The 13,537-nt window shown below is 36.3% G+C and overlaps 1 protein-coding gene across 2 annotated transcripts in view; it reads left to right on the top strand.

Moving 5' to 3' along the window:
- Window positions 1–13,537, top strand: part of snx17 (sorting nexin 17) — a 31,060-nt gene that overhangs the window by 8,574 nt on the left and 8,949 nt on the right. For both annotated transcript variants that reach the window (XM_081377921.1, XM_081377920.1), the window contains exons 3-7: window positions 67–184; window positions 2,844–2,908; window positions 5,792–5,902; window positions 8,644–8,734; window positions 11,954–12,041. In XM_081377921.1, coding sequence (XP_081234047.1) covers window positions 67–184; window positions 2,844–2,908; window positions 5,792–5,902; window positions 8,644–8,734; window positions 11,954–12,041 — 473 coding nt within the window. The remainder of the gene's footprint in view (window positions 1–66; window positions 185–2,843; window positions 2,909–5,791; window positions 5,903–8,643; window positions 8,735–11,953; window positions 12,042–13,537) is intronic.

Here is a 13,537-nt window from a genome sequence, read left to right as displayed (position 1 = left end):
TCCTGTCAGAATAACCAAATGTTCTGTTTTCAGATTTAAAATGAACTTCTCCCTCTGTTCTTTCAGATAAAAAAAGAATATGGAAATAATGTGGTGCCGGCTTTTCCACCAAAGAAGATCTTCACTCTCACACCGGCTGAGGTCGATCAGAGGAGAGAACAGCTAGAGAAGTACATGCAAGCTGGTAAGAAAAACATCCTTTTACCTGAAAAGTTCACAAACAAAATTATCTTTGTGACTTGTGGTCCATTTGTTTTATCTTTGAGCTCATCTAAATGCTAGTGTACTCCTAAAATTTATTAAATTAATTTAACAGATTTACACTACTGTTCACTAGTTTAGGGTTAGTGAGATTTTTTTTTTTATCTTCTGCTCACCAAGGCTGCATTTATTTGATCAAAAATACAATTAAAACGGTAATATTTTTTTAAATGGCAAATGTTAAAGGGATGGTTCGGAGTAATTTCAACCTAGGTTCCTTTGCACCATGACCTCGAGTCGAACACCCCCCCAGAAGTTTTTTTTCCCCTTGGTCGAACATTATTCAAGTTAGAGCTTTTTTAGAGATATCAGCCGAATGGCTTAGTGCAGACGCGAATGGATCCAAGGTTGTATCTCGTAAATTACCCCACTAATAATGCCCGGAATGGTACCAAACTTCTACAGTAGTACAAATAGGTTCTGTACTCATAAAACGAGGCATTGGAAAGTTTGTAAGTACATCAGGAGTTTAAATAAATAACACTTGTCTGATGGCTTATGCTACAGCTAACCCGGACGTCGAGGTCACTTCCGTGATTTGGGAAATTCGGCTAATATCTCTAAATAAGCTCTAACTTGAATAATGTTCGACCAAGGGAAAAAAAAAGCTTCGGGGGGGTGTTTGGCTCGAGGTCATAGTGCAAAGGACCCTAGGTTGAAATTACTCCGAACCATCCCTTTAAAAAACAGTTTTTTTGTGGAAAACGTTTTACATTTTAAGGATTCGTTGATAAGTAAAAAGTTCAAAAGAAAAGTTCAAACTGCATTTATTAAATCTTTTGAAACATTATAAATTTCTTTTACAGTCACTTTTGATCATTTTAATGTGTCCTTGTTGAATAAAAGTATTAAAACCTTTTTAACAGTAGTTTAGGCATTTAAAATCGACAGCAAAAATGTTGATGACTCATCCTGCACTGCACAGATTTTTGTCCAATCGAATGCTCGATATAATGCAACTGCAAGTTGCAAGCCATGACTCATGGCTGTGATTTAAGCCTGTTGGCTATAAAAAAAAAAAACACACCCAAACTTCCTGTTTCAACTGGAAATGTGTCAACACAGTATAGAAAACTGGTTTGTCAGCCTTAATCCTTCATATGGGGTTTTATGACATTTCTGCTCTTCCCGAAGAGGATGGAGCTTGTTAATGTTCTACATTGTCATTCCTGAAAACATCAGGTACACTACATGAAAGAGAGCTACCGATATTGTACAGCGTTAAGAATTTTGCCATGCATGTCATTTAACAGGTTATGGGTGAGGTTTTCTGAACACAAAAGGAAATCAGCAGTGCTGGCAGCACCAAGAGCCGTTAGCTCTAATCCATTCCAGCACTGGCACTATCCATCGAACAAGCTAAGCCTTGTTGAGCTTATTTGCTCACAGTCTGGAGCTGCTCTTGGCTGGGGCTCCCCTCAGTTACATCACTGAGAAACATGGTTATGGAAAATTAACCGACACAAACACACAAGCTGTTCAGAGTGAATATTTCGTTAGTTTGTGCAAATGTTTTGCGGTCGTTTGCTCCTGTGCTATATTGGAAGTAAAAGTAAACAGTATAGTTTATGTTGGTCAGTTTGCCTCCAGCATCTTTTTTTCCCACAAAACTAAGGTTATTATCAGTCAGGGAGCCATGGTGGTATTTTCAAAGAAAAAGTCTGCATTATATTTCAGATTAGTTTGAGTTAACGTGATTTTGGATTAATTAATTTTACATTATAGTTCAATTGAGACGAAACACAAGATTAAGAAAGTTGGTTTAAAATATTACCTCAAGGAGGTACACAAAAATATTCTGACAATCTTTCTACAAATGTTTCCATATGAAATTTGTACCTTGAACTTTTTAAAGGACAGACCAACCACTTATCTAATACTTTGATTAAAACACTGGCCTTGTGCTCAAGTGGCACTGATGTGTTCGATTTGTTTAAGTGAATTGGTTGGGAGGTTTGATTTGATGAGCTTGTTAAAACAAATTGATGATTTGGGTCATTGTTGAAGCCCTTGCACTGCTTTTTATGGGGCTTTTTTATAGTGAGATAAAGTACCGTTCAAAAGTTTGTGGTTGATAAATTGTTTAAAGATTTTAAAATAATTCTCTTATGCTCACCGAGGCTGAATTTTCAGCATCATTACTCCAGTCTTCAGTGTCACATGATCCTTCAGAAATCAGTATTATGCAAGCTGGTGCTCAAGAAACATTTAATATTATTATCGATGTTGAAAACAATTGCTGCTTATTGTGCTTAATTATTTTGTGGAAACTGAGATCCTCATGATTCTTTGATTAATAGAAAGTTCAAAAGAACAGCAATTATAAATACAATGAAATAGATATCTATAATAGATATCTAAATTAACAATGTAAAAGCCTTTACTGTCACTTTTGAGCAATTTAATGCATCCTTGCTGAATTAACGGAGTAGTATAAATGTTAAGCTTATACATTTTGTATTTTATACATTTATAGCATGCTATTCTGATATGAGAGTATAATAGTAAAAGTAGTTTCAGTTTATTTAACTACATTTTTATATTAGCTTTAAACGTTTAATGATGAGCTTTTCTCCCTGCAGTGCGTCAGGACCACATTCTGGGATCCAGCGAGGTGTTCAACAGCTTTTTGAGAAAAGCTCAACAGGTAGATTTTCTATATTATTTTTGTTTATTGATTATAATTTGAAAATGTATTATGATACTTGTAAGTATAATAGTTTAACTGCTGTTATTAGAAATATTGTAAACATACATATGAAAACTTATTGTAAGTTTACAGATCCAGAATAAAATTATTATTGGTCATTGTCGCATGATTATCCACTTAAACATTTCAGAGGGGTTCCTTCAAAATATAACTAAATTATGTTTCCCTTTTCATGTTCAAACATGTTCAGGCCATTTTGCTATCAGCTTCTTTATTTGACTTTAGCTTAATTAACATTTGCATTATTTCTGATATGTCTTCAAAGTTTATGGTGTCTAAAAACAGAAGTGACATAGTTGCCTGTCATAAACCTTAAACCCAAATCGTAAAATTAATCCATATGAATTGAGGGGTTTAGTCCAAATTTTATGAAGAGACTGGATTGCTTTAAATGATAAACAGATGGAAATCAGTATTTTATTTACATATAAACATTGATCAGCGAACATGAAATGAAGAGAACGCGCGCAAACTAAGCTCATTGGTTCTTGCTGAAGCTCAAACATACTGCGTAACACGAGAATGAACCTCAATTCATATGAATTTGTTTTATGACCTCTTTATGATCTTTTTGAAGTGTCAAAGTGGTAGTTGCGTTGCTGCCAATGGAGGGACAGAAAGCTCTCAGATTTGATAAAAAAAAATCTTAGTTTGTGTTTCGAAGATGAACAGAAGTGTTATGTGTTTGGAATGACATGAGGGTGAGTAAATAATGAAAGAATTTATTTTTGGGTGAACTATCTCTCTGATAATTTCCGCTACCACTCCCATTAATGCTAAGAATTCAAAACTTTTAGAAAAAAAGCCTAGTCATCCAGTATATTGGTGGGTCTGATATATCGTATTTCCTCCTTAAGATATCATCATGTGTCCTGAATGTAGAACCGGTTGATTTTCCTCTCTGTTCACTTCCTTACATTCAAGTACCATTCTGTACTACATTTGTTGCCTGAATCACATAGGTTGCTTTCATTCTTTGGGAATTTCATCCCCCAGCCCACATATATTTTTGGTAACTTTGCAGTCAGATCCCGTTCGTCCCCCAGCTGTCCATCAGAGCGCAGTCTGCAGAAACAGAATAAGAGATTAGAATTGGCCTTGCGGTTTCATTTTTTCAAATCTCTGTAAAGATCAGCTGCTGGTCTGAGACTCTCTGCCACAGTGGGAGATGAAACATGCAGGAAGAGGGGTTAAAAAAAAGATGAATTTGCAAACAGTGAAGGATAGAACAGTAAAAAAACAGTGTTTTTTTTATACATAAAAACTGTGCTGTAGTCAGCACTGTAGTGTTTTGACCCTTGTGGCTTTGTGTTTAATTCAAATATCGTATTACCAAATCACCAGTCCTATCTAAGCTCTTGTATCTTGTGATAAGCCTGAATCTATACAGTAAATCACACCGAAATAAAAGCATTACATTTAATCTAAAATGAAAACACTCCCATGACATGTAAGTTGGAATACACAGGAAATGAAACTGCTCTGTGTGAAAGGGTGTGATAAATATTACCAGTACTGCATGTTCATCAAAACACTCTGAGATCAGCTGAACAGGAAACATCAGAAGTTGAATTAGAGTTCAGCGCAAGGTATTTCCCCAAAACCTTTAAAGGGGTTCTTTACCACTTTCAATAAAAGTTGGCTGCCTATACAATAGAAATGCAAATGCTTCTTGGTAAACTTTCAGTCATAATGTTGTCGACTTGTATTGTTCCCGGGTGCAAGAATTCAAAGAGTAAACATTTAGCAGAAATTAATTGCTTTCGGTTTCCAGTGAAGGATCCAGCGCATTGTAGGCTAAAGGCTGCAAAGAATCATAAATATGGAGAGAACGACCTTTGAAAATGTTTGTAGTCAACATTTCAAACTGGATGACCATGAACACAGTGTGTTAGGCCAAACAGAGGGGAAAAACTGAAAGAAACTGCCGTTCTGTCAGTTCCACTGTAGTGCCGAATTCTGTGAATCACTGAATTCTGTGACCCTAGTAGGCTTAAATACAGTGCAAACAGTCGGGTACAGGTAAGAAAGCTGTTGCCATGGAGTTCCATTTTTACCAATATGGTGTTTAAAGAGTAGACATAGTTCAGTACAATTTTCAGTGATAAACCTACCCTACCCAGGTAAAATGGAGGACGAGTAAACATTGTCCATTTACATATACTACCGATACAATACAAAGCGGATTGAAAATTGACGAAGTTAAATTTTAAAGATTACCTATTATGTCCTTTTACGAAGTCTTGATTTTGTTTTGGGCGCTTCTAGAATGTTTTTTATGCTTGAATGTTCAAAAACCACCTATTTTTGACATATTTTACATTGTTGCAGCACCTCTCTTCCCAATCTGACAGTTCATGTCTCTTTGAAGCCCCTCCTTTCGAAAAGCGCAATGTGCTCTGATTGGTCGACTGGATCAGTGTTTTGTGATTGGTCAACCGATTCGAGTATGTTTTGGAAATGCCCTTACCATAACCGCGTTAGGTCTGGGGTAAAAACAGCGTCCCTTGGACATGGGCGACAACACACTACTAATGCAACTCAACCAGGCCTTGTCCCCATTTTATTTTTATTTTTTTTGCATGCCTTGGGCGAGAATATTATGACGTACATTCACAAGACTGCAATCGAGGTGTCTCAGGGAGTTCAGAAACAGTTCTTACTTATATAGAGAATAACTACTTTTGGAGTGGACTTTGTGCTTTTTAACTTTGCAGACCATTTTAATGTTCAAACAGCAACATTACACAATAAAGAAAGTTGAGAATGTAAAAAACATAAAGACTATTTAAAGAGCATCACTGTTTCACTCTTCGACAGGAGACCCAGCAGATCCCCACTGAGGAGGTGCAGCTAGAAATCTACCTGTCCAATGGCCAGAAGGTCAAAGTCAACATCCTCACATCTGACCAGACCGAAGATGTTCTGGAGGTGAGAATGTTGTTTTGTAACGGTTTCCAAAGCACACATCTGCTTCATATTTTCAAAGCACTGGATTTCGTCCTTCGCATATAAGCTTAATAAAGCCTGAACCTCGTTGACGGTCGATCGCTCATATTTTTTTAAACAAAATTGTTGATTCCAATAGTAAATGACTCCTCTTACTGCATGCACTGCAACAGACTTTTAAAAATGGTGGTTGAAATAAAATGCGACGTGGAGTCAACCAATCAAAATGTCACGTGAACTCAACCAATCAGCATGTTCAGCGCCCAAGTCCCACCCCGAAAGTTCCTTGACTTTGAAAAAGTACCACCTCGCGAGCAGGGACTTTCTAAGGGGGAAATTTATACCTGAAACTTCATTTAGACCCTGGTGTCTGCGGTCGAAACACACCGAGTACCTCCCCAAAGTCCCTAGTTCCTGGGGAAACGCGGCTTAACATAAATATCCTGTACACTCATGTTCATTCATGTCTTGTTACACTAATAAACTCATATGGTCACATACATAAAAACAGAACATAGACTCTTTTCTGATTTAACAAGTAAAGGATTTATATTTGTTAGGACTTTCAAAGTGAACAATTAAATTTGTTTATCGCTCAACAATAGGTATAGTCTTATGATACAAACCAAACTAACAATGTTCAATAATCTTCAGTTTCCTGTATATTTTCATCTAAATGAAATAGCTGGCAGCTATTATTATGAATTTCTTTGTAAAAAATTTGTAACCTTTTTAATGATTTTTTTTTTTATATGTGTGAAAAATGTGATAATAAAAATATTTGAAATAATTTCAAAATACATAATAAATAATTATTTCAAACAATGTGTAAATGATACATTTAAAAAAGAATACAAATACAACATTTTAAATTTGGGGCAAAAGTTGTTTTATTATTCACTTATTGCAGATTTGCGTTATCAGAAAAGAGCACCAAAATCTGCCTCGGTCTGTCCATTGTCTTTATACACATGTCTGTTCAAAAATATGGGGTTGGTAAGAAATTAATACTTTTATTAAGCAAGGATGCATTAAGTGAATCAAAAGTGATAGTAAAGACATTTATGTATTGTTACAGAAGATTTCTGTTTCAAATAAATTTCAGCAAGAAATGTTTGAGCACCAAATCATCATATTAGATTTCTGAAAACAGCTATTTTAATTTGTAACAATTTTTCACAATGTTACTATTTTTTTTTTTTTTTACTGTAATTTGAATCAAATAAATGCAGCCTTGGTGAGCATAAGAGACTTTTACCTTAATACATTTGGCAGACACATCCAAAGCAAGTGACTCATTACATTCAAGGTACACATTTTTTGATCAGTTCAGCATTCCCTGGGAATTGTAGCCACGACCTTGGCATTGCTAGCACTATACTGTACTGTTTAAGCTACAGAAATGTTTCTTTCAAAACATTAAGAAAAAAAATCTTGCTGACCCTAAACTTTTGGTAGCATATGTATACACATATAGTCCACTGTAAGTGTAATCAACACAGACTAAACCCAGTAATTATGTTTATTATTTCTTTGGAAATCATTAACTAGAAGGCAAATATTTATGTGATTAATCATGATTAATCACAATTTAAATGAATTGACGGTTCTTCTAAAGTCTTTGTTGTTCCTTTTAAATGCAATTGAATATAAATAATATTGTGCTGTACAAGTCTTAGTCTGTACAGTAAAAGAACATCTTGTGTTTTTTCACTGGTTCTTCACTTAAGGCCCGTTCACACCAAGCACGATAACTATAAAGATAACGACAAAGATAACTATATATGCGTCCACACCAACGAACGATAACGGTCTTTTTATTCTAAGCACGCGCGCGCGCGCGCCCCATTTTAAATGCGCGAGACCTTTAAATTAGAATGGATTCTGATTGACTGTCAGTGTTTTATCGTTTGACAGCTGAAAAAAAATCGTTCTGAAAGTGATCCCAACGATATCGTTCCTCATATCTTTATCGTTATAGTTGTGGTGTGAACTCTGTTATTCTTTAATATGGAGAACGATTTTTAGAATTATATCTTTATCGTTATCTTTATAGTTATCGTCCTTGGTGTGAACGGGCCTTTAGACCTGCTCTCCAATCAGTGTAACACGTATTACAGCTTAAGCCTTAACGGCTTTACGAAGCTCTTTGTGGATCATAGCTTTCCCACGTGCACCACACAGAGCCATGGCAGATCCAAGCTCTCATTAAAATGCCCCCTGCACCCATATGCAGCACGCACTGCTCTCCGCTGTGCTATTCAACCACAGTGATGGCCCAAAGTGCACTTTAGCACCTGATGGAAGTGAGAAAGTCAAGTGTTGTGCATAAAACACAGCCTAAATGTAGTGAAGAGTAACTTGATCATGGGATCTCCTTGAGTGTAATGTTTAACACTTGAGCGCACAACACTCCTGTAAAAGAAAACACTTCGGAAAGTTTTGACATGAGAAAATCTTAAATGTTTAAAAAATGCCATATAATTTAATATGGAATTATAAAATAGAATATGAATCCTACAGTAGTAAAAAACAAAACACTTTGGTAACACAGCAAGGGCATTCACTTGTCTATTCTAAATTCACATACACACATCATTTATCAAAATTGTGTGTTTTGTCTATGAATACATATTGCATGTCTTGTGAATAGGTTTAGTCTCTTCTCTTGTGGGTAATAATAAGTGCTGTCTAGATTAATGATGCTTTAATATCCTCATCAGGCTGTGGCCTCAAAGCTTGACCTTCCTGATGAGCTGGTGGGATATTTCAGCCTCTTCCTGGTTCAGGAGAGGGGGGATGGGGGCTGCACATGTGAGTATACTATTTGACCTATTTAATTCAGAGCTTTTGTACAGAAATTTGCCATCACAAGATTTGGCCTGCTGGCTTCAGCTGGAAAGTGCTTTGGCTGTTATTAAATGGTATCTGAAAGTCAACATACTTCCTCTGGACTGGATCTAAATGCAGTCCTTGCAGCTCAAAAGAGGGTCTGTGTTCTGTTGAGATGGCCGCCCACTCTTTTCAAAAGTAAACTGAGGTCAAGTAGATGAAACTTCGGTCAAGCTGTTGTTGGCATGGCACGTTACGCAGCTCTGCTGTAGGCCTGTAATGCATGTTAGGCAAACATTGTTATTTTTATTTCTTGTACTTTTTTTTTTATGTGTAACCCGTCTTGTATTGTTTTAGCTCCAAATATCAATATGCCAATAACACATTATATATAATATATATAATATAAATACTTTTTTATATATATATACACACATCACATTGTTGTTTTAGGAACCCAATTATTATATATTATTACATCTCTCGGTTTCACAGACAAGGCTTAAAATAGTCCTAGACTAAAATGCATGTTTAAGCCGTTTTAAATGAAAGCAACTTGCACTAACATATCTTAAAATATGTCATTGCCACTGTTTTGTCTCAAGATGCACACCAGTACTGTTTTTATCTAAGGCATTTTGATAAAAGCTACTTAAATGTCCTAATTGAACTAAGGCCTAATCCTGGCTTAATCTAAGCCCTGTCTGTGAAACCAGGCCTATAAAATATTATATTAGTATTATTATTATTATTATTAGTGTTGTTGTTGTTACCTCTAATTAAAAAAAATAATACTATTGTAATAATACAGTTGTACTGTATAGCACTATTGTCTTCGTGTCTATTTGTGAAAACGGTGACGTCATGCGCATGCATATTGCGTGTTTAATCTATAGGCGTAGTGTTTTTTTACAAAGTGACTGGCCTGGCATGCAAAAATACAGCATTTTTAACATCGTTTTGACAACATACCCCAAACGTACACAAGTCTTTGTTTAATTTGCAACAGGTTTATATATGCTTCTTGTTACAAGTCTGGTATAAATGCAGAAAACGTATGTCCACAAAAATGTTGGAAATCATGCAAATGTGAAAACTAAATGAGCTTGGTGAAAATAAAATTATCCTGAAGTTCCCACAGGAACCCGCAAATGAGAACCCCTGTTCTAAGCAATAAGACGTTGATTTTCACCTTGCCCATAATCAAACAGACAAAGAAAGTCCCATAGGGGCCAATAAGCAACTACCCAGAACACCTCAGCAACTGCATAGCAACGTACTGAAATCACTCAGGACTAAGAAACTGCATAGTAACACCCTAGCATCGTGATGATGAGCCTTGCACAGATAAGCTAATGTAAAGAAATATTTAAAGAAATGTTACCTGCTAACCAGTAATCATTATTTTCTTTGTAAGCGTTCAAACATGATGCCTTTATCAGCTTTGTGGTAAAACAACACATTGCATACTCTGAGAGGGGAAAAAATACTGCATATAGTTGCCTAGAGGTTGAAAGACAACATGAAACATTGCTTCAATAGAATTTTCCTCGTTAGTCTGTTATAAACAATGTTTGTTGAGACTTTATTGGCAGGAGTAAATGCAACAGCAGCAGTATTCAAATTGGTTGTCACTGTATTGATTGATTGTGTATGGCCTGAAGTGCAGAGAAATATTACTTGCTCCATCTGAAATTAAACCAATTATACACTCACTGCGAGGAATTGTGTTTGCTCAAGATCATGTTTAATAATATTCTGGCTTTAAGCGCCTTTTCGAATGACCAAGAGTGTATCTATCATTTTTCCATGAACACCCCCCCCCCCCCAGAGACTAAATAAATTAATTTCCCGAGTCCAGAATCTTTAATTTCTTGTGCAATACGTACCAGTTCAGTGCGCAATTTGTAAAGAACAGGCTATTCTTTCCTCGATTGTTCCCTTTCCAGTTCTGCCGTCATAGTGTTACAGAACTGAAAATCGTTCAAAGGATGAATCCCTTGGAGGGCAGTAGAGTTATTGGAAATGGAACTGTTATTTTTCTTTAGACTTCACAGACTCGGTCCAGTTCGGGCATCTCTTCTCTGATTTAATGCAGATGTCTGGCAGCCGCTCTCCTTGTCTGCATGTAACATTGTCGTTTTGTTTGTGGAACTTTCCATGTCTATGTTTTTATATGAGCTGTCATTGTTGAACTACTTTTAGCAGAGGATCCTCACGCATCCCTGAGGAATGACATGTTATGTGCCTCCCACTCGGTTGCCAGATCCTCACCTGAAATTATCTTAATTCTGCCAGATAGGATGGAAAACAGTCCCCATAAGAATCCTTCCCAAAAATTATTTTGGCATCCTGCCCATTCTTGGCAGAAATATGCATTGAGAAAAATAAAGGCCTGCAAACAGAACCTGATTTTCTGTTGACTGATGGTGGAGCCAAGAAAAAAGAAATAAGTGCCAAAGAATGTCTGTGCTAAAAACAAAAAAACATCCTACTTTATTATTATTATTATAAATACTGGAAATAATCCTGAATATAATTCTAAATAAATACTGTAGTAGTAGTAATAATAATATTATAATGACAGTTTATAACAATAATAATGTTATTCAAATATTTATTTTACAACATTTGAGATCTTTACAGCGACACTATATGCAATAATCATACAAAGCAATTAGAAGCGTGGTGATGTAGTGCATATGTATTTATTAAGATATTCCCATCACATAATACCGTTCTTGTCTTAACATGCTGTCTAATGTCAGACCACTGAAAGGGTAAGCCAAAGAGTAGAATGAACTGTTGTGATGGCATGCACTATGCTATAGATCTAACTGTCGTCTCTTCTTCTTTTCACACTCCTGTTTTTAATGTTTCTAAAAGCTCAGTTCCCATTTCAGTTCAATCCCTGGCTTCCATTTCTCTCTCTTTCCCAACTCTAGAGAAAACGTCTTTTTCTAACAGCTGCAGTATTTATTCCCTCCCTCCCTTCCTCTGTTCCTCCTCTCTTGCACAAAGTGATAAACATGTTATTGTGCCCTCTACGGCTTTAGCCAGATGGATTCTCCCCCATCTCACTTTGTTTGTTGTCATTGTTATTACTCTCCAAATGTCCTTGAGTCTGAAGGCACTCAAACATTTCATCTGGTCTCTCATTCCCTCCATCCAAACCTCTCCGACCTCCCACCGGTGTCCCAGACGTGAGAAAACTGCAAGAATTTGAGCTGCCCTACGTGTCCATCACCAGCCTGCATAGTCCCGACTACCGTATTGTCCTCCGTAAAAGGTACATAACTCATTTTGGAAGAGATTTTTGAGCATTATGTCCAATAGCAGAGTATGCATAACAAGAATATTTATGTAGCTCAGGGATGAAGTGATTTGATGTTCTTAAAGTACTTTAAGTACAGCCTGTTTAAAGGGATAGTTCACCCACAAATTATTTACTCACCCTAAACCTGTATGACTTTGTAACTATGTTATTTTGAAGAACATGTGAGTGTTTTAAGCTTCAAAAAGGATGTAAAAGCACCATAAACATGTCATTTCAAGTCTACGGAAGCCATACGATGGCCGTACTTTGAAGAACCAACCATTCGGATCAGTTTGATGAACTGAATCATCTGATTTATTTCAATTAATAATGACTTAAATTGTATTTTCCTCATGCAAAGTTATCAGATATGTTGTAATGTCCCAGAAGTCACATGGACCATGTTCTAGATACTTTTATGGTGTGTTTTTTGCCATTTTTGAGCTTACAGTGCTTGTTCGGTTTTATTAAATGGATAATAATAATAATAATGTCCAAGATATTTCTAAAAAAATAAATCACCTTTTATGTTCTACAGAATAAAGTCATACAGGTTTGGTATAACATGAGGTTGAGTAAATGATGACAGAACATCATGCACGTTTCCTAAAGTATAACTTTAAGTCCTCTCAAAGGCTATTCAACACATGGATATTTGCTTTAGGAAGAGGTACCCCACAAGGACTCCATCTTCACCCTGTTTTATATCCTAGAGAGGCACTTTTCTGCCTTCCTGTTGTAGAGGTGTGTATTATAGTTACCACAGCCAACTGCTCGTGTGGTTCTGTGCAGCAGTCGTTTTCGTATTTCCCACTTTAGACTTTCTGGACTTGAGGACAGCTTGATTTAGACATCTCTTTTGTAACTCAAATGTCTTTTATAATAACTCTGAACTACTGCACTTCACACAATCTCTGAAGTAGTTTAAAGCAATTCAAACTTCATTATTTATTCACAGGAAAGTGCCAATCTGCTCACAGCTTATAAATTTTGATGTTGCTAGTGGTTTATGAACAGCAGTATATTCATCAAATGCCCTTTGGAGTGCACGGTTTATGTAATGCCATAATTTGAGAGAATCAAGGGAGATTATTTATGTAAAACCACAAGCATGGGCATAGAAAACACCATGTGTTTCACCATGTGCAGTGGGAAGCAGGTGTGAAGGTGTTATGTGAACATTTTAGCATATTAGCACAGCTTAGCAGGGATTATTTTGCTAAAATGGTTCCACTTTCACCTCTTATATATCCTAACCTCTGAATCTCACACCTTTTCATCATGTATGGTTGAAAAAATGTGCATTTCTTATCAGTCCCCTCAGGAGAACCACAGGCCTCTTGACCTACTTTATAGTAGCTTACAGACAGCCTTCAGCCTGTCTATGGGATATAGATCTGGCTGCTCTGATTGGCTGCTAACAGTGACTGGAAAGGCATATAAAACAGTGCAGATATATTTTAAATAGA

Source organism: Scardinius erythrophthalmus (genome assembly GCF_964197995.2).
Source record: "Scardinius erythrophthalmus genome assembly, chromosome: 11".
NCBI lineage: Eukaryota > Metazoa > Chordata > Actinopteri > Cypriniformes > Leuciscidae > Scardinius > Scardinius erythrophthalmus.
Note: the sequence above shows the minus strand (reverse complement) of the source record. Positions and strands in the feature narration are given on the sequence as shown.